This window comes from Leucopleurus acutus (assembly GCF_964270905.1).
Source record: "Leucopleurus acutus genome assembly, chromosome: 20".
Classification (NCBI taxonomy): Eukaryota; Metazoa; Chordata; class Mammalia; order Artiodactyla; family Delphinidae; genus Leucopleurus; species Leucopleurus acutus.
The window spans coordinates 14,276,447-14,300,745 of record NC_139162.1 but is presented as its reverse complement, the minus strand read 5'-3'; the positions used below and the strand labels follow the sequence as shown (position 1 = coordinate 14,300,745).

Below are 24,299 nucleotides of genomic sequence, written 5' to 3'. Positions count from 1 at the left end.
GACTACCGCCCAAGCCCGGATTTCCCACCCGTCTCCTTCTGTCACGCTGTGTCTTTATTACAGTGCCTGGGGCTCAGCCCGCCTGCTCTCATCTCCACTCCTTCACACTGCTGGACCGCTTCCTTCCTGAGCCTGGTTGCTAAGTGGGGAGCAGCCTCCTGGTTCTCCCACTTGTGCTGTTCTAAAGTCAAGTACAATAGAAGCCCTTTCTGTGTTAAGGGTGACACTACTCCTTGCTGAGAAAACACAGGGCAGCAGAAAGAGTAAATGAGGGTTGTGGTAGCCAGATATCCTTCGAAAAAAAAATACCAGGCTCCCTGAGAAGAGCCTGCCGCTGCCACCAGGCTGGGGTCTGTGTAAGTTCACCACATTTCATCTCCTCCCCCACCCAACCCTGTCCCTAAGGATGGTAGAGTGAAATGGCCAGTCTCCAAACAATTAAACAAAAACAATTTTTTGCTTCCAGAATCACTGTCCCCATCACTCAGTGAAATAAGCCAGTTAAAAATAATTGCCAGCAACAACCAAACAAGGAAAAGACCTTGTCCTCATGCTATAGACTGAAGAGCGCCCGACAAAGAAGAGCAGATTCTGGTGTGACTTACATCCCCCTCTCCCCTTTCCAGAGAGTGACACAAAGGAAGGAAGGAAGGTGCAAAACCTTGAGAATTCCCACCAACGCCCCTCATTTGAATAGAAGCTGACAAAATTGGGAGTAGGGAACTTAGAGAAAAGGCAAGGAAATCTCTTCCAAGGGTAGAGGTTTCCACCTATGATCTCAGGTTTTCCTGAGCCAGGAAAAGTCCCCAGGTGTTATCATCTGCCAGGATTCCATGATGAGTCAGGGAACTGAGATGAAGCCCGGGAACACCGGCTCCTCCCCCCACCCCCATGGAAAGGGGGTACCCCAGCCTGGACGTTGACAAAATCTTAGAAGAGAAGGTAAGCCCAGTCCTATACCAAAGGCTGCAGGAAGTTTGCCAAGCTCGTTCCCAAGTTCCTGCCCTCAGGCTATAGGAAAGTGGACAGAATACAGTTCCCTGGCCTCAGAATGTAGCTGGAAGGGGGGAAAAAGGTCCTAGATAAGGTTAAGAAGTTGTCATCCTCTTTCTACAAAGCAGAATGAAGAACTGGGTAGAGCTGTACATTTGAAGCATGAGCAACATGAAGCAACATGTTAACTAAGGAAGCATCCTGCAGGTGAGTGAAATGAAAGGAAGAGTTACTTGAGGACACAGGGAGGGGGAAGGGTAAACTGGGACGAAGTGAGAGAGTAACATTGACATATATATACTACCAAATGTAAAATAGATAGCTAGTGGGAAGCAGCTGCATAGCACAGGGAGATCAGCTCTCTGCTTTGCGACCGCCTAGAGTGGTGGGATAAGGAGGGTGGCAGGGAGTCACAAGAGGGAGGGGATATGGGGATATACGTATGAATATAGCTGATTCACTTTGTTATACAGCAGAAACTAACACAACGTTGTAAAGAAATTATACTCCAATAAAGATGTTAAAAAAAAAAAGTTAAATGAGCACAGCAGGCGTAAAATAGATGCCAAAAAAAAAACAACAAGGAAGCTAGTTAAAGTTCCCTGCAATTGCTTTGAGCTACAGAGGAAATTAACATGAATTCAATAAGAAAAGAGTTTGGAAAAAAAAAAAAAACCCCACCTACTTCAGTGATGAAATTCAACAAATCACAAGATGAATGGAGAGGTCAGGAAAGAAGAACTAATGCAACACTCATTACCAGGTGATCATGGAACAAATTCTACAAACTTATGAGGGAAAGAAAGTCTAAATATCCTTTGAGAATAAAGGAGACATTTTTAAGCTTGCTCAAACTTTGTACCTAGGAGCCCTCTTGAAAAAAAATTCTTGAAACCATGGTAAAAAGACACAAATGGAGAAAGCATAGTAAAAGGAAATGAGTTAACTTGTATATGATGAGACCAAGGTTTGGGCCTGTGCAACTGGGAGAGTGAGTTCCCATCTATTGACATGTGGAAGGCTGTGGGCAGAAGAGGTGTTGGGGACTGGAATTGGATCTCGGTTTGATCAGAGATGCCTAGGATGCATTTAAGTGGAGAAGTTGAGCAGGCAGTTGTATATAAGAGAATAGAGGTGGGAAGAGAGGTCTGGATTGAAGAGACATATATATATATCTAGGAATCATAGATCAAGAGATGACATTTATGGCTTGAGATTGGATAAGATCTCTCAGGGGATTCGTGTAGAGAAGAGGGCCAAGAAATGAGCCTTTGCTAACCCCAATGTTAAGAGTCAGGGAGAAAGGAGAAATGAGCAAAGAAGACTGAGAAGGCAAGTCAGTGAGGAAGGAGGTAAACCAGAAGAAGGTGGTGTCTGAAAAGCCAAGTGAAGGATGGATATTAAAGAAAAGTAGGTGACTAACTGTGTCAAATGCTGCTGAGAGATCAAAGTAAGATGAGACTTGAAAATTGTCCACTGCCTTTAGCAATGCAGGAGTCATGAGTGATCTTGACAAGAGCTGTTTCAATGGCGTTGTATAGTAGTAAGCTTGATTGAAGAGTTTAAGAGAATTTTTAAGAAACGCTGTTGCATGTGGGTTGAAGAAAAGGGGAGGTAGCTGGCTGGGATGGTGGGGTCAAGACAATGCTTTGTAAAGATGGGACTGGATGTGGTGAATAAAGGAGAAGAGGGATAATTTCTAATTCTGTTAGGCAGTTGGCCAGCTGGCGGTAGCCTCAGCAGTGAGCTCTGGGTTGAACAAGTAACGTTGAGAATCATCAAGTTATTTAAGGATTGCCTGGAAATTTGACGAGACATCCTAGGGAAGCATGTAGACTGAGGAGGGTAGAATGGAAGGCCTAGTGGAGAACTCTGAGGACACCAACATTTAATGCATAGACAGTGGTACTGGAGCCTACAGAGAAGCTTAAGGAAGAATGAGCATAGGAGGAAAACCAGGAGATTGTTGCCAAAGTCACAGAAAGAGAATGTTTGAAGAAGGAAGACCACAGTGTTGAATAGTGTCAGGAGTTCAGTAAAGATAAGGGCAAAGAATTCCAGGTTGGATGTAACAACAAACAAGGTTATTTCAGGTCTTCAAGGAGAGAGTTTCAGGGATATGATAGAGGAGAAACGTTTTTCATGAGTTGAAGAATTCCTGGGAGATGATGAAGTGAAAACCATGATCACACGGCTCTTTCAAGAAATTTGGCCATGAAGGAAGTAGGGGAGAGATAGGACAATGATTGGAGCAAGTCACGAGTTTGAGAGACTTATTTTCAAGATGGTAGAGACACGCATATGTAAATGTTGATGGAACCAGGAGAGAGGCTCCTCTGTGCCTTTGGGATGAAGTTCAGAGAGAGAGACCGAGAGATACAGGAGAGAGAAATGATTGATGGAATCACATTCCCTGAGAAGGTGGAAAGACCCGGGACACAGAGGAGAGAAGGAGGGATTAGTCTTAGACACCTATTGCATTATGGCAGGAAGAATAGAGAGTGCAGGGGGGAAGGGAGGGAGGAAGGGATAGTTAGGCAGTTTGGGATTGACATGTACACACTGCTATATTTAAAATGGATAACCAACAAGGACCTACTGTATAGCACAGGGAACTCTGCTCAATATTATGTAACAACTTAAATGGGAAAAGAATTTAAAAAAGAAATAAAATGTTAAAAGAAAGAATAGAGAGAGGGGCTTCCCTGGTGGCGCAGTGATTGAGAATCCGCCTGCCAATGCAGGGGACACGGGTTCGAGCCCTGGTCCGGGAAGATCCCACATGCCGCGGAGCAACTAAGCCCGTGTGCCACAACTACCGCCCCTGCGCTCTAGAGCCTGCGAGCCACAACTACTGAGCCCACGTGCCACAACTGCTGAAGCCCGCATGCCCTAGAGCCTGTGCTCCGCAACAAGAGAAGCCACCACAATAAGCCTGCACACCGCAACAAAGAGTGGCGCCCATTCGCCACTAATAGAGAGAGACTGCACGCAGCAACGAAGACCTAATGCAGCCAAAAATAAATAATAAATTAAAAAAAAAAAAGGAGTAGAGAGTGGGTACAGATAAGTTTGGGATGAGTGGCAGAATTCTGAAGGAGTTCTCTTCTGATGGCTTCTATTTCCTTAGTGAAGGAGGAGATGAGGTCATCTCCTGACAGTGAATGAGAGGACGATAGGGTAGGCAATATGAGAAGAGTGGGAGAAGTTTGAGGTAGTCTCTGGAAGAGAAAAAGACTAGTCATTTGGAAACACAGAAAGGGAGTTGGGGGAATAGAAAGGAGTTATTCGTTCCACTTTCTTCGTCCACTGCACCCAAGAAATGGACCTCTTTTCATTTCGAAATGTTAAGGGGATTCAAAAATGAGTGATCATGGATTAAGTGCTCCAACCAAAAGACACAGACTGGCTGAATGGATACAAAAACAAAACAAGTGGGGCTTCCCTGGTGGCGCAGTGGTTGAGAGTCCGTCTGCCGATGCAGGGGACGCGGTCCGGGAAGATCCCACATGCCGCAGAGCGGGTGGGCCCGTGAGCCATGGCCGCTGAGCCTGCGCGTCCGGAGCCTGTGCTCCGCAACAGGAGAGGCCGCAACAGTGAGAGGCCCGCGTACCGAAAAACAAAGAAAGAAACAAAAAACCCCAAAACAAGTGATCAAGGAGGATGTGGATCAGTTGGGCTTGGATTCCTCTAGGTCTCTTGAGAGCCATTGTCAACAAGGTCCTCTCCTCCCTTCTGATCCCAGCTTTGCGGCCAGTTTTCTCATAAGCCTTCCTCAACTCCTTGGTTTGGAGGTATGAAGGGATTGTCGACCTAACTCCAACAGGGACTATGGATACACTGGAATCAGGATTCTGGGATTTGGGTTGAGGCAGAGAGGATGTTCAGTGAAGGAACCAGAGACATAGGAGTGTCTATTTTACCATCTTCTACAGCAAGGTCCCCAAGCTATGGCCTATGGGCCAAATCTGGCCTACTGCCTGCTTTTGTAACAAAATTGTATTTCAATACAGCCATGTCTATGTTTGCTTTCCAGCTACAACATCAGAGTTAAATGGTTGTGACAGCGGCCTTATGGCCCACAAAGCTGAAAATATTTACTATCTGGCTTTTTACAGAAAATGTTTGTCAACCTCTGTTCTAGAGGAAAGATGGGGATGTTTTGGAGGAGGGAAAACCTTGAGAAAACCCCAACTTCTGAGTCTGTTTCCTTTTCTGCAAAATAAGGACACCATTCATTAAATCATTCTTTCATTTAACAAACATTTATTGATTGCTCACTGTGTGCCAGAAGCTGGGAGTGCAGAGATCAATAAGACCCAGGCTTGTTCTTTCAAAGCCCAACAGCAGAGATAGATGGGTAAACAAATAGTTGGAATACTGAGAGATAAATGCTCTGTGCATGCCATGGGGATGAAAGCGGGGCGCGGGTGTCTCACCTGGCCCAGATGGACCTGGGAAGGCTTCACAGGTAAACAGAAGAGGAGGAACTCATCAGCATGTAGGGCTGCTGTGGATGAAGATGAAATCAGCCAGGGACTGTTGCAGGCTGAGTGAAGATCAAGGGGAATGAGGGAGGGGAAATTCTTGGAAGCACCAAGATAGAAGGGGTAGGTGAAGGTAGATGGAGAAAAAACAGTGAGAGAGGCAGAAGGAGAATCAGGAAAGTGTCAGGAGTATCAGTGGGACACACAGGGCCCCATCCTACCACTCTGCCCTTGACATACCTCCCTAGCTGATCGTTGCCTGTCCAGTGGAGCCCAGATATTGTTTCACAATTGGCTCAACTCAGCACTCTAGGCAGCCAGCATCAATCAGGGTTTGCCCCTGTGATGAAACCCATTGGTGATCTTAAGGTATACACACTTTTAAGGTATATACAATCTTAAGGTATACACAACCAATCTGTTAATTACAAAGCACCCGCAAATTGTAATGTGGTCTTACTATCAACTGTTAATTAAATAAAATGAAAGAAAAACTCAATAATATGGTAGTATGTGTAATTCAAACGAGATATCAGAATTTGAAATCTCTTTTGGTAACATAAACATGACACAAAACATAACCTATTTTTAATAGATTCATTATACTCTTTTCAAATTGATTCTGAGAAGCAGACTCATTCCTGAAAATCATTCATACATGTGATTTAGCTGAACAACTCGATTTCTACAGTGTGTGGGAGTTTGAATGGATTTAACAATGAGGCAGATTGTCCTCTTTTTTATGTTTAAAATTTTTAGGGAATATTTCAGACATTCAAAGAAGTAATGAGAATAATATAACACCCATGTATCTACTACCTAGATTTTTAAAGTGCTAATATTTTGCCACTGCTTCAGTGCTTAATAAAAAGAATAAAAACATTACAGATACAGTCGAGGTCCCTTTTGCGCTTCTTTCCCATCCCTTCTGTCTTCCCAGAGCTTACCACTCTCTGGAAGTTATAGTGTGCATCTTCCTCATCTGTGTTTTTATATTTTTACTATGTTTGTATCAGTAAACATTAAACAGAATTGTTACATGTGTTTTCAAACATTACACCAATGGTAAAGCAATGTAAAACTGCTGCCACTTGCCTTTATCATTCTACACTGTTTTTGAGATGCAGCCATGTTGATTCGTGTGCTCATTCATTTTACAGCTGGCCCTCTTTCTGTTCTTTAAAACCTGCCGAAATTGTTGAAGAGAGAAAGCAGATACATCTGGCAGCTTCTCAGTGACAGATGTGAAATAATTTGGTCTCAATTGTCTTCTCAGTTTTCCCTTTCTCTTCCTTAGTCTCCCTCCCTCTTTTCCTCTCCTGCTCTATTAAGGATTTTGAATAAAAAAAGAAACAGCAAAAGAAGGAACACTCTGCAAGGAGGGCCTGAATTTAGCACCCTATCTTCCAGAAAAGAATAGACATTTTTCAGGAGCAGCTAACATTTGTCAGATATGGGCTAAGTGCAAATCCTCAGTGAGACCCTTGGAGATTTTTCTTGCCCGAGGTCACAGAGCTCTAGATGAAGATTTTAATCTAGGCACTCAGATGCTAGAGCTGATATGCTTAACCGTTCAAAAAGAGAAGCCGTATTGAGCCCAAGGAGGGACAGTGTTAGGTGAGCTGTTAACAGAAAGAATCCCCAGGGCTAGTGCTTTTAACAACTTTTGGTATGGATTTCACTTCTGAATGAAGTATCATAATGGATGTTAATAATAAATAATAACAAAGTACTTAAAAATTCACAGGGTTGAGTGTTACCTCAGTTCAGTTTTCTCACCTGAACTTCAGCCACCCATTGATTTCAAACTCCCTCCAGGATATTTCTGCTTGGCTATTCCTCTACCATCCCTAACTCTCTAAGAACCAAACTTAGTTATTTCTTTTCTTCTTGACCATGTCTATTGCTGCAGATTCTGGCACCTCAGTCTGGCTTCAATGGTCCTCTATACTCTGGTTCTTCACTACCTGCTGTGTACTGAATTGTGTCCTCACAAAATTCATATGTTGAAGCCCTCCCCCTCAATGTGATGGTATTTGGAGGTGGGGCCTTTGGGAGGTAATTAGGTTTAGATGAGTTCATGAGAGGGGGGTCCCCATGATGGGATTAGTGCCCTTATAAGAAAAGACCAGAGAGCTTCCTCACTCTCTCTCTGCCTTGTGAGGACACAGTGAGAAGGCAGCCTTCTGCAAGCCAGGAAGAGAGCCCTCACCAGGAACCATATCTGCCCACACCTTGATCTTAGACTTCCCAGCCTCCAGTACCGTGAGAAACAAATTTCCATTGGTTAAGTCAATGGTATTTTGTTATAGCAGCCTGAACTAAGATACCACCTATATAGCGTTTTAATCTTATTAACTTTCCGTCCCTTTTCTGCAATTAACCTTCCTCTTCCCTGTTTTTTCACTTATGTTATTTTCCCTCTCCCCAAATAATAACATCCTTTTAAGGGAAAAATTAAAGTCTCTTTCCTCTATCATTTCATTACTAGTTCCCCCTTTCTTTAGACTCCTACAACACTTAACCTGTACTGTACGATACAGTACTTAGTTGTATAATGTTATTTATTTTTTAACATCGTGTCTGCAATGAATTGCTTAATGCTTCAAGGGTGGGCCATGTCTTGTATTCTATTCCACATGTCAATGTTTCCCAACTAATTTTTTTTTTAACCTCCTGAGACCATCTCACGGTAATATACATCCTCTCTTAAACCCTTACATTTAAAAAAAGTCATTTTGGTCATTTCTACAAAAATAAAATAAAGAATTAATTTTAAGTAAAAACATTTTAGGTCAGCATATTATCAATGACTGTATTATAAATCTTGTTTTAAAGTTCATTTAAATATAATCTTGAATGCTATTCATAACATATAAAAACACATTTTGACTTTTCTTCCTTTAGTAAGTGACTCACTCTGTTAACTTTAAATTAACTATATGAGAAAAAAACATAAATTGTTAAAAAATAAATTTTATGGAAGACATTTCATATTGAGTTTTAGTCCTGGATATTTTAAAATGCAGAATGAAGTTTAGCTATGTTTACAGCACCAAAGATAGACAAAAACTGCTTTAATGATCAGATATTTAAAATTCTTGTATTTATGCTTAAAAATTAGTTGATTTGCTTTAATAATTTTTGTTTAGTTTCCAAACAGTAAGAAAAAAAAATAGACTATAGGCTGCTGTTTTCAAGCACTTTTCCTCAAATACCACCATGTACAAGTTCTAACCAATGGCTGAATAGACAAATTGGTTATAATTTTTACTATATTTTCTCTTTCTAACATTGTATTTTGACAGTTTAAGGTGCTGCATGAGAATTTTGATCAGAATACAATTTAAAGATCTAGTGGAAGATTGTCATGAGGGAAATTGGAAGACTTATTATCAGGTTATAACCTTTATTGACTTCTGAAATTTCAGTGTCAATGTTCCCTTAGTTTGCTGCCTTTGAACAACAAGTCCATTCCATGTGGAAGGAAGAGAGGAAGCAGAACACTATGTGACAGAATAGGAACAGTTTAAGATTGTGTAATGGTCAAAACCAAGCCTGAATGCTGTTCACTAAGTCAGGTAAGTGGGTCAAATGACTGAGCCATAAAGACATTCACCTGGTCTTCACCAGATCGAAGCTGTTCACCTAAAGCTCACTTGGAGGCTCTCTTTACTGCATTAATGGGAAGTACTAGATACTCATTGTATGTATTTATTTGTTTTTTAGTGGAAAGAGATGCCATGTTTTGCCTTTCATGCTGTGAATCTCTGTTTATTTCCCCCAATATTTTATTATGAAAAATTTCAAAAGAGAAAAGCTGAAAGAATTACATAGTGAACAGCCACATGTCCACCACCTAGATTCTACAGTCGTGAACATTTTGCTATACTCACTTTATCATCGATCCGTCCTTTTCTCCATCCATCAACCCATCTTATGTGTAGCGCATTTCAAAGTAAGGGGCAGATGTAGTATACTTCTCCCCTAAACATTTCAGCATGCAAATGGTTAACCTAGAGCTCAATATTTATTTGTGGCTCTTTTTTTTTTTAAAGCAGAATTTATATTTAGTGAAATGCTAATCTGAATTGTACCATTTGATGAGTTTTGACAGATACATATACCTCTTAACCTAAATCCCCTATCAAGATATAGAACATTTCCATCACCCCAGAAAACTCCCTCTGGGGTTTTGGAACCACGATTTGTACATTGTCACCTCACAGAATCTGAGGATGTAATTAGAGATTCAGCAAGTTGATTGGTGATAAATGATCACAGAATCAGTTTAGTTTTTGTTTGCTTTGACAGAATTATAATCAGAGTAGAGGCCAGGGAGCCAAGTTGTTTCAATTCTTGGATGCTACTTATGTTGTAGTCATGCCAGTTGAATATAAGGAACACTCAGGAACTGGAAAGAATAACTAATTGTAGCTAGCTTCCACTCAGGTACTGTGTATGATCATCAAAATATATTTTAAAAAGTTGAAACTAAATGCATTCACATAACTGCATTTTAATACAAATTTGCAAATACATTAGTGCAAGGCCTGGTTATTTTCTTTGAACTTTGCAAAGGTTTAAATACTAATTTCATTCATTCATTATATTTCATTTTTTCTAAAAACTTTGCGACAATCTACCTTCCTGCTTTTAGGACAAAATGAATAAAACTCATCTTTTTTTAAAAAAAATTAAATTACTGGCCTACTATAAGCATTTCTGGCCATGAATGTGGACTATAAAGTTGTTTTTAAATTACTGGAGGCAATTTCTAGAAATTCTCTGCAGAACAGATTGGCCTTGAAGTCAGGCAGACCTAGGTCCGAACCTTGACTCCACTACTGACTGACTGCATGACCTTCAGCAAATTGCTTAATCACTTTGGTCCTTGATTTCCCTGTTCATAAAATGGGGACAGGTGCTTCCTTGGTGGCGCAGTGTTTGGGGGTCTGCCTGCCGATGCAGGGGGCGCAGGTTCGTGCCCCGGTCCGGGAGGATCCCGCGTGCCGCGGAGCTGCTGGGCCCGTGGGCCGTGGACTCTGGGCCTATGCGTCCGGAGCCTGTGCTCCGCGGCGGGAGGGGCCACGACGGTGAGAGGCCCGCGTACCGCAAAAAAAAAAAAAAAAAAAAAGGGGGGACAATACATATATTGACCAAATAAAGCTGTTGAGACGAGGAAATGAAAAACGGCAGTTTTCAGTGCTTAGCACATATTATGTACTCAAAAAATGTTAATGTTGTGATTATTTTAGTAAAGACAGGCTCACTATAAGCTTTGTTATTTGGAATATTCCTGATTATATTTATAAACTTTGGGGAACATAGTGATTGTGTTTAAGAGATTACATATCCTTTATCTAGTCTTTGGTCCCATGAAAGAACAATATCCACAGCTTTTAGTTTTTAATTACTATTTATTAAGAATCAGATGTAAAAAGCAAACATTTCCCACCAATAGCTAAAATAATAACGATTCACAACACCAACATTTGGTGAAGATGTGAAGCAACCAGAATGCTCACATACTGTGGGTAGAGATGTAAAATGGTGCGAGCACTTGAGAAAACTGTTTGAGGGTTGCTTGGAGAGTTCCACATACATCTCCCTTGGTGATTCTCAAAATGACAATAATGCTAAGGTTGAGAAACCCTGATCTACTTCATTACACAGCCATATGACGGCTAGGTATTTACCCAAGAGTAAAGAAAACATATGCTCACCAAAATGTCTTGTACTGGAATGCTTACAGCAGGTTTATTCCTAATAGCCGCAAACCGGAAACAGAACTCAGATGTCCATCAGTAGGAGAATAGATAATTAAACTGTGGTCTATCCATATAATGGCATACTACTTATCAATAAAAAGGAACAAACTACAGATACGGAAGACAACATGGATGAATATTGTCAGGGTTCAGAACACACTACCACCAAATATGGTGTCTTGGCATACTGAATATTTTAAGCTAAAGGAATTTAAGAAATGGTAGGTGCAGGAAAGACTCTCTGACCTTGCTCTGAAGCAGGTCATAAGAACCTTGTGTGAGAGATGCCCTCCCTGTGCCTGGAGGAAAGAAACATCCTTATCTCCAAAGATGGAAGGACTCCAACAGGAATTTAAATGAACGTACCTTGCTAAATTTCCCCCAGTTTGCCCCTCTTAGCTCATACTCATTTGTCACATTTTCCCACGACTTTCCACTTCTCATCAAACCTATGTAAAAACACTCAGGTCCTAGTATAAAAACCTAGTATAGGACTTCCCTGGTTGTGCAGTGGTTAAGAATCTGCTTGCCAAGGCAGGGGACATGGGTTTGAGCCCTGGTCCGGGAAGATCCCACATGCCATGGAGCAACAAAGCCCGTGTGCAACAACTACTGAGCCTGTACTCTAGAGCCCACGAGGCACAACTACTGAGCCCGCATGCCACAACTACTGAAGCCTGTACGCCTAGAGCCCGTGCTCTGCAACAAGAGAAGCCACTGCAATGAGAAGCCTGCGCACCTCAACGGAGAGTAGCCGCCGCTCACCGCAACTAGAGAAAGCCCAAGCACAGCAACGAAGACCCAATGCAGCCAAAATAAATAAATAAATTAATTAATTAAAAAAAAACCCCCCAAATCCTAGTGTAAAAACAGTTTCTTCAGATCTTCATTTCCTTGTGAAGGCTTCCATGTCACAAAAAGCATTAATAAATTTATATGCCTTTCTTTCATCAATATATCTTTTGTCACAGAGCCCCAGCCAAGAACCTAGAAGGGTAGAAGAGAAAGATTCTTTTTCTCCCCTACAATATAAAAAAAAATTACACTGAATGGAAAGGGGCTGGAAACTAAAAATTATAAACTGTAATGATAGAATTTATATGACATTCTAGAACAGACAAAACTAAACTGTAGTGTTAGAAAGCAGATTAATGGTTGCTTCTTGGGGTTGGGAGATTGGGAGGGGGCTCGAGGGAAATTTCTGGAATATTTAATAGGCCTTTGGCAAAAATGGTTGAGTAGTACACTTAAGATCTGAACATTTGACTGTATATATTATACCTCGAAAAAATTGAAAAAGGCAAACAACCCGTGAGTTTGGAAGATCTTGGAAGATCTTTTTCTTACAAACAGCTTTCCATTGGTCGCCCCTCAAACTCTCCAACAATTATATTTTCAGTGTTTCATTTTAGCTAGTTGATGTGTAATTGTATTTCATTTTGGGTTTTGTTTACATTTTCCCCAAAACATGAGGTCAAGCATCTTTTCATATGTTTATTGGCCTTTTGGATACCATCTTTTTGAAGTTTTTTTCTGGTCTTTGCCCATTTTTCCACTGGGACATCTTTTCTCATTTATTTGTAGGAGTTATATACTCTGGATGCAAGTCCTTTGTCACATATTCGTATGGTAAATATCTTCTCTCACTTTATAGGTTGCCTCTTCACTCTCAGTGCCTTCTTATGATGAATAAACATTCTTAATTTTTTTTTTCTTTTGCGGTACGCGGGCCTCTCACTGTTGCGGCCTCTCCCGTTGCGGAGCACAGGCTCCGGACGTGCAGGCTCAGCGGCCATGGCTCACGGGCCCAGCCGCTCCGCGGCACAAGGGATCCTCCCGGACCGGGGCGCGAACCCGTGTGTCCCCTATCGGCAGGCGGACTCTCAATCACTGCGCCACCAGGGAAGCCCAACATTCTTAATTTTAATGTAGTTCAATTTATATATATTTTTTCTTTATGATTAGTGCTTTTTCCATCCTGTTATAAACTTTTTGCCTATTTAAAGGTTACGAAGATGTCCTCTTACATTTTCTGCTAAAAGAGTTATTGTTTGATCCTTAAAATGTAGATTGGCAATCCAAATGAAATCTATTTTTATTATGTGAGGTAAGAGTCCAAATAAAGTTTTTTCCATATAGATATCCAAATGTCCTAGCACCATTTTTTTGAAAAGACTTTCTTCTCCACTGATGCATGTCCTGGAAGACTTGTAAAAAATGTGTGTGTATATATATATATATATATATATATATATATATATATATATATATACACACACACACACATATATACATCGACATATATATACACATACATATATGTGTGCATATATACATATATATGTGTGTATATATATATTACATAAATGGATCAAACTCTACACACAGTTCTATATTCTATTTTCACACAATACTGTTGGCATATATGGCCTATTAATGGCTGCATAGTATTTCATTATATGGATGTACCATAAAGAATTTAATTTCCTTATAGCAGACATTTAGAGTAACCAGGTTTTGTTATTGATGTAATTAAGGTGCTGTAATAAACATTTTGTCCAAAGTGAGTGCCAGTTGTTTGTTTTCTAAAGATAAATTGCTGGGAGTGGGAATAGCTGGGCTAAGGTGCAAGGCCATTTTGTAAGGTAGTACCAATTTTCACTCTTCCTCACAGTATGTAAACCTGTTTCTCCACATTCTCACCAAAAGTAGCTATTATCGATCTTTTAAAATCTTTGCTAAGTTGAGTGAAAAGAAAACATTTCTAATTATTTTTTAAAAAGTTAAACAGCTTTGTACTATATCCTTATTGGCTATATTACTGTTTTTGGATGGCCTGTTCAAATCTCCCATTTTTCTTCTGAGGTTATCTTTTCTTATTGGTTTATAAATATATGTGTTATGATAACAGAGTGTTATTTCGTAGTTTCCCTAGCTTGGCTTTTCTCATGTTCTTCTGAGCACCAGTTTGAAGTCAAGCAGTACTAGGAGTTCAATTCTACCCAACGGCAAAAGAAAACCTCTGCCCAGGGTCCAGGTGGGCGGGGCCAGCGTGTCCCAGACAAGTTGGCCCCGCCCCATCCCACGCATCCACTCTCGAGGGGGCAGGGCCAAAGGACGCTCCGTCTGTGCGCGCAGTTGCCATAGCAGCCTTGGGGCGGGAGGCTGGAGTTTCCCAGCTTCTGCACCTGAGGAGAAACGAAACCTAGAGAGCCGAGTTCTCGGCGCTGCGAGAGTCGCTGGCGTGCGTAACGTTGACGTGTGACGCCAGCCGGGCCTTGAGGCGCATGCGCGAGCGTGTGTCAGGGCTCTCGGGCTGTCGTCTGCCGACTTTTGGCGGCGGCACAGCCTGGAGGAGTGCTTCTGCTCCGCGTGTCCTGCAGCACTAGAGTAAGGAGGGCAGGTCCCTGCCTCCTTCCCGGCCTCGCGGCGCGCCACCTCCCTTCACTGTGTCGGGGACACAGAAGGCCTGAAGGAGCGACGCTCCCGGAAATCATCCCCACGAGCGGAAGTGGAGAATGCCCTCCTCGACTGAGGAGAGGGAGTGAAGCGCAGCCTCTGTAGACTCTGGGGGCTGAGGTGGGCGTGAGCGAAGGTAATCCAGGCCCTGGTTCCGAGCCCGGGTCCTCCTTCGACTTTCCAGTGGGTTAGGCAGGGGCTGGAACTGAAGTTCCTCCGGGTCAGTGCCGGACCGTTCGAATGGAGCTTGGGACTCACTTCCATCAGAGGAAACTAGGTCTTGGGTGCTCCTCGCCCAAAGTAAAGCGCTGGATACACACTAGGCATTATTTTCACCGTTGCTAGGAGGAGGAGGAGTTGGTGGAAACACTTCCAAAACTCTTTCGTTTAAGTGTTGGTTGGAGGAGTAACAATTGTATATGAGATATTGCGGGTTTTGTGTTAGGCCGGCGAATTTTGCGGGTATTCCCTTCGTGGCTTTGAGCAGGGGGTCTACATGACTCCCTACTCGACTCTGCAAAACAAGAATGGTAATACTGACCCTCGTAGCAGAATTACAATGCCACAAAGCTCTTTGGAGTGCTTAATGAGAGGGACAGAGGAGCACATACTGGAAACTTTTACCTTATATCCTGTAAACCACAAGCATTTTTGTTGTTAAGTATTGCGGTGCTAGAGTGACGTTGAAGTGCATTGTTAAGACATTCAGAACCTAATCGGAGGAGTGCCTTTTGTGCTAATCTGATATCCCTTCAATTATTCGATAAATACTTATTGAGTGCTTACTGTGTACTGAGTGCTTACTGTTCTAACTTCTTGGAATGATAAGTGAGTAAAGAAAACAAAGATCCCTGCCATGTGGAGCTTAGGTTGTAGTTTTGGGAAGACAGTTAATAGTAAACATAAATAAGTAAATTATGTGTTAGAAGGAAAAGAGTGCCATGGAAAAAAGAAAAAAAAATACAGCAAGGTTCTTACCTTTACTTTACCATTGGTAATGCAAGATGCAATTTTAAATTAGGATGTCAGGGTAGGCTTCACAGAGGAAGTGACACTTGAGTAAATTCTTGAAGGAGGTAGGGGAAGTAACTATGCAGATATCTGAGGGAAGAGCATTCCAGGCGGAGGGACTAACTCGTGCATAGATAGACTTTCCCCTTGCAGTGTGTCTGAGGTCTTACCTGAACAGCAAGAGAGCCTGTGTGGCTGGAACACAATTAGTAAGAGGGGTAGTATTAGAAAATGAGGTTAGAGATGGAGTGGGGGTGGAGGACAGACATCTTCAAGGGCCTTGTAAGTTACTGTGAAGACTTTGGCCCTTACTTTGAGATGGGGAGCCACTGCAGCCCAGTTTTGAGCAGAGCAGGGATACAATCTAATTTAGGTCTTACAAAGTTACTGTGGTGGGTATGTTTCAGAATAGAATGTAGGAGGCAAGGGTAGAAGCAAAGAGACCAGTGAGAAGGCTATGGGAGTAATCCAGGAGAGAGTTGACAGTGTCTACAATCAGGAGGCTGATAGCTGGAGGTGGGTGAGAAGCAGTTGGATTCTGGGAATTTGATAGTAGGAAACAATGTTTGGATAATTTGTGGATTATTGACCTGAACGTTATTCAATATAATATACAATTTATATATAAATATGTAATTTTGGTCTGTGTTCCACAGGTATAGTTGGGAAGAACAATGGAGTGTTTGAATCACTTTAGTTGTTTTCCTGTGAGAATAATTACCTGTTAGCTTAAGTAAGATTTCAGAGCTTACCTACAACCATTAATTGATATGTGAAGTTCATGACTAAAATCAGACTTTTTCCAAAATAGAATATAGTTGAAATCTAAAAGTTGTAGTTTCCAGTTAGCAGAGTGTGAATTAGGACAGAATAACTTGTTGTAGTAAACTCTCATTTACTTTTATTTAGGATTTTAGTGAATGCCTTCTTTTTGCCATCTTTCAGAAGTTTGTCTAATATAGCTTCTAACAGTTAAAAAAAATCTAAGGTAAGAAAAATATATTAATGGGTAACTGTGATTATCCGCAATTTTTGTGCAATGTGTAACTATATGGTGGCAAACAGAAATGGCTAAGAAGATACTTGTTACTTTAAGAAGTTTACAAGCTAGTAGAGTAGACAGACTTATAAATAATTTTTTTAACATCTTTATTGGGGTATAATTGCTTTACAATGGTGTGTTAGTTTCTGCTATACTTATAAATAATTTAAATAAAATGTAGGGCTTCCCTGGTGGCGCAGTGGTTGGGAGTCCGCCTGCCGATGCAGGGGACACGGGTTCGTGCCCCGGTCCGGGGAGATCCCACGTGCCGTGGAGCGGCTGGGCCCGTGAGCCATGGCCGTTGGGCCTGCGCGTCCGGAGCCTGTGCTCTGCAACAGGAGAGGCAACAGTGAGAGGCCCACGTACAGCTTAAAAAAAAAAAAAAAAATGTAGAAGGATAAAAAAGTGTGTTAAGAGAAGAGTACAAATGCTAACAGAATACAGTCTTCTGGCTGTTATTTTGTTTATTATATTGCCCGCTCACCTTTATCTCCCATTTTAATTTTCAGACTGGTGTAGAATGTATTGAATATGCTAAGTAAATGCAGTAGTCATGAACTGAAGCACCTATTGATTAACATTGTGCCAGCAAGTACCGTGTAATACTCATTGCTGTATCTGCTGGAATTTAGAACTTTTCCAACACTATGCCATTAAGCTTTGCTTCTTTCTCTTGTACCCCATCCCTTTCCATTGGACAGATGTTTTTGGTTTCTTAGGCAGTGTTAGAACACAGAATGTAGGGTTACTATTTGTAATTTGTATATTCGTTAAGGATATTTCTTCAGTTTAAAATTATTCTCTCAAAGTGTATTAAGTTTTTGTGCAAAAAATTAATATTTTATAATACAAGCATGGAGCTGTCTGACCAAGCATATAAAGCCGGAATCTAGTTTAGAGACCTGCCAGGGTGAACTGTAGGTCAGTTTCAACATTGATCAGGAGGCTAACCTGTCAGGTACACCACAGTTGACAAGCAATATGGTGATGAGTGTTTGCTGGTAGCCTGTAAAGGCGATTTGGTACCACCAAAGTGTGTGATTTAGCAAGAGAGTGAGATCTGGACAGAGGATATATTTGGCAATCTTTGTAGGTGAGTAAGTGGGTGGTGTCAGAGAGGTCTGGTAACAGGACCAGTGCTGGGTTCAGGTGCGGGAACCTCTCCTGGAAGGAAGTGAGATTTGGAGGGAGCTAAAAAAAGCTAAAAGTCACTTAGAGTTTGATCAAAGGTCACGTTCAGGGATGAATCTTAGTCTAAGTAAGTGTTTGGGGCCCTGTGGGCAGTGTCTCAGTGATGGGTAGAGGAGAACTTTGGAGAGGAGCTCGGTGCGTTACTTTGGTAATAAGAGCTGCCAGTCACTGATGAATATTCTTTGGTATATGCTTTTTATATGCTAGCATGTTTTATCCTCATCTAAAAAAATGATACCTCAATTTTTTAAATAAGAAACTGAGATGTAGAGTTATTTGCCCACAGCCTCTTACTAAGCTGTAAATGGCAGTGCTGGGATTTGAGCCCAGGTCTATCGGATAGCAAAGCCTTTATTCTTTATTCCAGATTGCCTCATCATGTAATGAACTGTGCTGACATTAGTCTTCCCATTTTTTGTGGGTTGTCATGATTGTGATCCAGTTTGCTGTGGATGAGTTTTCACTCACTAATAAATTTGATCCATTTAATTGTGTGTTTTCTTTTTCTAGATTTTAATTTAATTTGAAAATGAGTAAGTGCAGAAAGCTACCACTGGGTTCAAGTCCTGAGACATTCAGCCCAGATGTTCTTGCTGATATTTTTGAACTCTTTGCCAAGAACTTTTCTTATGGCAAGCCACTTAACGATGAGTGGCAGTTACCAGATTCCAGTGAGATTTTCACCTGTGACCACACGGAATTCAATGTATTTCTTGATTTGAAGAGCTCTCTAAATGAAGTGAAAAACCTACTGAGTGATAAGAAATTGGATGAGTGGCATGAGCACACGGCTTTCACTAATAAAGCTGGGAAAATAATTTCTCATGTGAGAAAATCTGTGAACGCTGAACTTTGTACTCAAGCATGGTGTAAGTTTCATGAAATTTTGTGTAGCTTTCCACTTATTCCACAGGAAGCTTTTCAGAATGGAAAACTGAATTCTCTACACCTTTGTGAAGCTCCTGGAGCTTTTATAGCTAGTCTCAATCACTACTTAAAATCCCATCGATTCCCCTGTGATTGGAGTTGGGTGGCTAATACTTTGAATCCATACCATGAAGCAAATGACAATCTTATGATGATTATGGATGACCGACTTATTGCAAATACCTTACGTTGCTGGTACTTTGGTCCAGATAACACCGGCGATATCATGACCTTGAAATATCTGACTGGACTTCAGAATTTCATAAGCAGCATGGATACCATTCACTTGATCACTGCAGATGGAAGTTTTGATTGCCAAGGAAACCCAGGTGAACAAGAAGCTTTAGTCTCTTCTTTGCATTACTGTGAAGCTGTCACTGCTCTGATGACTCTTGGAAGTGGTGGCTCTTTTGTTCTGAAGATGTTTACTTTGTTTGAACATTGTTCCATAAACCTGATGTACCTGCTAAACTGTTCTTTTGACAAAGTCCATGTTTTCAAACCTGCTACCAGCAAGGCAGGAAACTCAGAAGTCTATGTGGTATGTCTCTACTATAAGGGAAGAGAGGCAATCTATCCTCTTTTATCTAAGATGGTGCTGAATTTTGGGCCTGAAATGACCAGGAAAGCTCTCTTTCCCCATCACATGATTCCCGAATCTTTTCTTAAAAGACATGAACAATGTTGTGTGTTCTTTCATAAATACCAGCTAGAGACTATTTCCGAGAACATTCGTCTGTTTGAGTGCATGGGAGAAGGGGAACAAGCAAAGCTGAATAGTTTAAGGGACTATGCTGTTCAGTATTTCATGCAAAAGTTTCAATTGAAGCCTCTTTCCAGAAATAATTGGCTAGTGAAAAAATCTAATATTGGTTGTAGTACAAATACAAAATGGTTTGGGCAGAGGAACAGATATTTTAAAACCTACAATGAAAGGAAAATGCTGGAAACCCTTTCATGGAAAGATAAGGTGGCCAAAGGGTACTTTAATAGTTGGGCTGAAGAACATGCTGCATATCATCCTGGGCAAAGTGCTCTTTTAGAAGGGACAGCTTCCAATCTTGAGTGTCACTTATGGCAGATTTTACAGGGAAAGAAACTGCCAAGGGTAAACTGTTCTCCTTTCTGTGATGGTGAAATTTTAAAGGCTCTTAATGAGGCAATTGAAAAGTCATTGGGAGGAGCCTTGAATTTGGATTCCAAGTTTAGGCCAAAACAGCAGTATTGTTGTTCTTGTCACATTTTTTCTGAAGAATTGGTATTTTCTGAGGTGTTTAGCCTTACAAAATGCCTTCAGGATGAGCAGGATGTAGAACCCAGCAACCAAGTAAAGTGCCTGCTTGTGGGTTTTCCAGCTCTCCAACATGTCAAAATACCTATACCATTGGAAGTTCAGCTCTTGGAATCAGCTGAACTCATGACTTTTAGCTGTTCATTGCTTCATGATGGAGACCCAGCTTACCAGCAGTTATTTTTGGACTGCCTTCTACATTCATTGCAGCAGCTTCATACAGGAGATATTATGATTTTGCCTGTACTTTCTTGTTTTACAAGATTTATGGCTGGTTTGATCTTTGTACTCCACAGCTGTTTTAGATTCATCACGTTTTCTTGTCCCACCTCTTCCGAGCCCCTGAAGACTTGTGCAGTTCTGCTTTGTGTTGGTTATCAAGACCTTCCAAACCCAGTTTTCCAGTATCTGCAGAATGTGAATGAATTGTTGAGCGCTTTGGTTAACTCTGATGCACCCCAGCAGGTTTTACAGTTTGTGCCAATGGAGGTGCTCCTTAAGGGCACACTACTTGATTTTTTGTGGGATTTGAATGCTACCATTGCTAAAAGGCATTTGCATTTGATTATTCAAGGAGAGAGAGAAGAAATCATCAGCAGCCTTCAGTTATGAAGTTGAACTTGTCCTTTCTGAGATTTAACTTCATGGCATCTTTCAGTTTCCACTGGTATTGCATCCCTTTGTATTGATTTAAAACCTTTTATTTTGAGGAAAGGACAACTTTTGCATCATATAAAGTTTCATTTTCTCTGGAAAGCCATCAGCTAGTTCTGACCTCTAGGGTATATACACTCACAGACATAGAGTTTTCTATGTGGTAGAATATCTGCAGTGATGATATTCAACCTCAAACATGAGAAGTGTGTATGAGCTTGGGGTGGACACACCCATGCTTGCATATGCAGTTTATGCAGTTGGTCTTATTTATCCGCTTAAGATTTGCACCTGTGTGCCTTCATTCAGATTAGATTTTTTTTCCAACTAATTTTCTTTCAGTGGCTAATACTGTTACTGAATTGATAGAGGTCTTTGATGAAAGGAGGTGAGCCACTACTCAGCAACATTAATTTCCTTTAATACTGACCATGTCAGTTATGGATATGTGGAATTCATCATGCCAGACATCTTGATACATGCCATTCATTGCCTTTAGACCATCGATCCAGTTTACTTCTGTGGTTTAAATGAAGCTACTGTGCTGTTTTATAAATATTCTACTTAACCACAACCATCCAACTAGAAAGGATATCAAGACAGCTTCGAACCAAAGATCATGTTTAAAAAAATGAAAAATTATTGTGTCTAAAACACTCCTATATGAGTGAAAAGTTTCACTTAGCAATGGTATGTAATTTTTAACTTCTGGGAAATAATCTGTGAACAGAAAGATTTTTTTAAATTGCAAAGTAATGTTTATGGTCTCATAATGTGGACATGTGAATGTGATGAATGTAGTGAGTACTGAAGAGAAATTTTAACACTTTCAGAATGATGGTATAACATCATTTTTAAATTTTCATTAATTCTTTTTTTCAGTATGAAAGTAGCACTTTACCAGAAGATTAACCATGAGATCGTTACTTTATCAATTATGTTTGATTTCTTTTGAATTATATGTATTTGTCAGTATAAGTGGGCTATTCTGGCCAACTGAATTAAGCAGATCTTTGTTACTTTGAAATTCTGCACAGTGAAGAATATGTGTATTGTCACATGTGCATTTTAGACATTTTTGTTAGTTATATGAAAAGTAAACATATTCTTTGATGTATTTGGTTGACAAATATTAACCTGAATTTTTTCATGTTCTTTGCTATTTTGAGTTCCATTATAGATTTATGAATAAAGTCATTAGCAGAGAGATTTTGTGTTCAGTTTTTTAAAGAGAATCATGGGGAAGTTAAAAATATAACTTGGAAACACATTTTTTTAAAGGAAGGTTTGAATGGGAGTTAATGTTCCTTCATTTCCTCTGATTTGTATTCATTAAAATTTAGTCCTTAATATTGCAATATTTATGGAAGCTCTGCTTCAGGAAAGAAATTGAATACTTAAGGGAGGGAGGAAGAGGGTAGATGTACTTCTTGTCAGGGAGGGTGTGGAGTACTAGAGGTAGATTTCTGAAAGAAATGTGATTTTCTTCTTGTGACTTTATGGAAGCTTTTATAGTTGTATAATGGTAGAAGTCTGATAGAAAAATTGGTTACCAAGAGAGAATCAAAAACCACTCTGGGGAAACCATTTTGCGCTTAAATAGTCTTTATGCCTTGGTTGATTTGGTCCAGTACAATGACTCAGTTTGTTTTTACTTGTTTTAACTATTTGATTAGAATGAAGTTGAAAGCCTAGGTCCAGGTTCTGGTACTAACACTTTCTTTTAAGCCCCTCAAATAAGTATTGAATGCTTAGTTGTTTTTAACATTAACCTGTGTTGGAATATGTAACATACCTGGTTTATGGTAGAGTGTATTTTGGTTTTTAATCCAGTGTTTAGGATCAGTTGCTGTTCATCTGGTTTATTGGATTCAAATTTGCTCTAGAGGTGAGATACAACTGGAGGAAAGTTCATATTGAACCGGATGTAGCTGTCGGGTACCAATGATTTATAAGAATTTCTCTTTAAGAAAAAGGGAAGGAAAAATGCTGTCTGAAAAATGAATAAAAAAATAGAGGAGGACCATAAGATGAGAGATGATTTGTATAGTTTATCAAGTTAGTTACTGTTCTTAAAAAAATTCTTTTTAGTAGATTTTGAGATTTTTAACTTAATTGTGATGCTGTTTATTTATTTATTTATTTATGGCTGCGTTGGGTCTTCGTTCCTTCGTGCGGGCTTTCTCTAGTTGTGGCGGCGGGGGGAGCTACTCTTTGTTGCGTTGTGCGGGCTTCTCATTGCGGTGGCTTCTCTTGTTGCGGAGCACAGGCTCTAGGTGCGTGGGCTTCAGTAGTTATGGCATGCAGGCTCAGTAGTTGAGGCTCACGGGCTCTAGAGCTCCAGCTCAGAAGTTGTGGCATGCGGCCTTAGTTGCTCCGCGGCATGTGTGATCTTCCCGGACCAGGGATCAAACCAGTGTCCCCTGCATTGGCAGGCGGATTCTTAACCACTGCACCACCGGGGAAGTCCCAATTGTGATGCTTTATGAAAGGAATTTTTAACAGCCAGAAAATTTAAACATCACAAATGTGTTTCCTAACAAACTTAGAGAAAGAGGTCTTACACATTTACTTTCTTCAATATTGATTTTTGTTTTCCCTAAGAGAAAAGTCAGTTTTGTATTTTAGTGAGGGCTTTTATATATTATCCTAATGTCACATAAATATTTAAATGTGTTAAAAGTATCTTTTCTGAATAAATTTAAAATCCAAATTTGTGGACTTTCTCTATCTTTAATTATTTTGTTTAAAAAGATTTGCATTAAAAATTTTTTTCTACTCCAAAAATCTTGGAGTGTAATGAAAGAAGCAAGATATTAGGATAGTTGGAAAAAGCATGTTTATTATGCTTTTGTTATTTTACTTATCTTTGATGAGAATACTGGGTCTTTTAAATATTTAAACCTTATCTTTTATATCCAGATGAGATCATTAATTGAATAGTTTTAATGTTAGTTACGGTACTGTTATATGTGGTATGGGTATATGAAATCAGTTAATACCTCACGTTTTTAGAAATGAAAATATTGATTATAAACCCAATCAAAATCTTATTTTCCATGTTTAAATATTTAATACTTTTCATTGATTTTTTAAAAAAGGGCAACATATTTCGTTTAGTGTATTTTTGCTTTTGAAGGTGAAAGTACGAAAAAGGAGATTTTTAGTTTTGTTTCAGTTTTTAAAATTGTCTCAAGCAGTAAATGATTATTACTTTTTATAAAACCAGTACCTCCTTACAAAGATTTTAACCAAAGCAAAGAGAGATTTTCTGTTAATTTTTATGTTCTAAAAAAATAAAAACATTTACTAATTACACTGGTACAATTACGTCTTAAATTTCCTTTGTAATCTGTTTAATACAATTTGAACAATACTTAGACTTAATATAGATATTATCCTTTATTAAAATGATGAAAAATTATTATACTTAGATGGTACAGATAGCCAAGGCCTGGCTGAAAATTTGTTTA

The 24,299-nt window shown here is 40.1% G+C and overlaps 1 protein-coding gene across 2 annotated transcripts; it reads left to right on the top strand.

The window, feature by feature from the left end:
• Window positions 1-14,572: 14,572 nt before the first annotated feature.
• Window positions 14,573-22,024, top strand: CMTR2 (cap methyltransferase 2). Of its 2 annotated transcripts, none has more exons than XM_082863575.1 (2): window positions 14,573-14,846; window positions 18,465-22,024. In XM_082863575.1, the coding sequence occupies exon 2, from the start codon at window positions 18,484-18,486 to the stop codon at window positions 20,782-20,784; it is 2,301 nt and encodes a 766-aa protein (XP_082719701.1). In that variant the 5' UTR covers window positions 14,573-14,846; window positions 18,465-18,483; the 3' UTR covers window positions 20,785-22,024. The 2 variants fall into 2 exon arrangements, with proteins under 2 accessions (XP_082719701.1, XP_082719702.1); XM_082863576.1 differs by lacking the exon at window positions 14,573-14,846 and adding an exon at window positions 16,675-16,709.
• The last annotated feature ends 2,275 nt before the right edge of the window (window positions 22,025-24,299 follow it).

What these genes read in the sequence shown, in the direction of transcription:
- CMTR2 (XM_082863575.1), top strand. Translation starts at nt 18,484, where the DNA reads ATGAGTAAGTGCAGAAAGCTACCACTGGGTTCAAGTCCTGAGACATTC.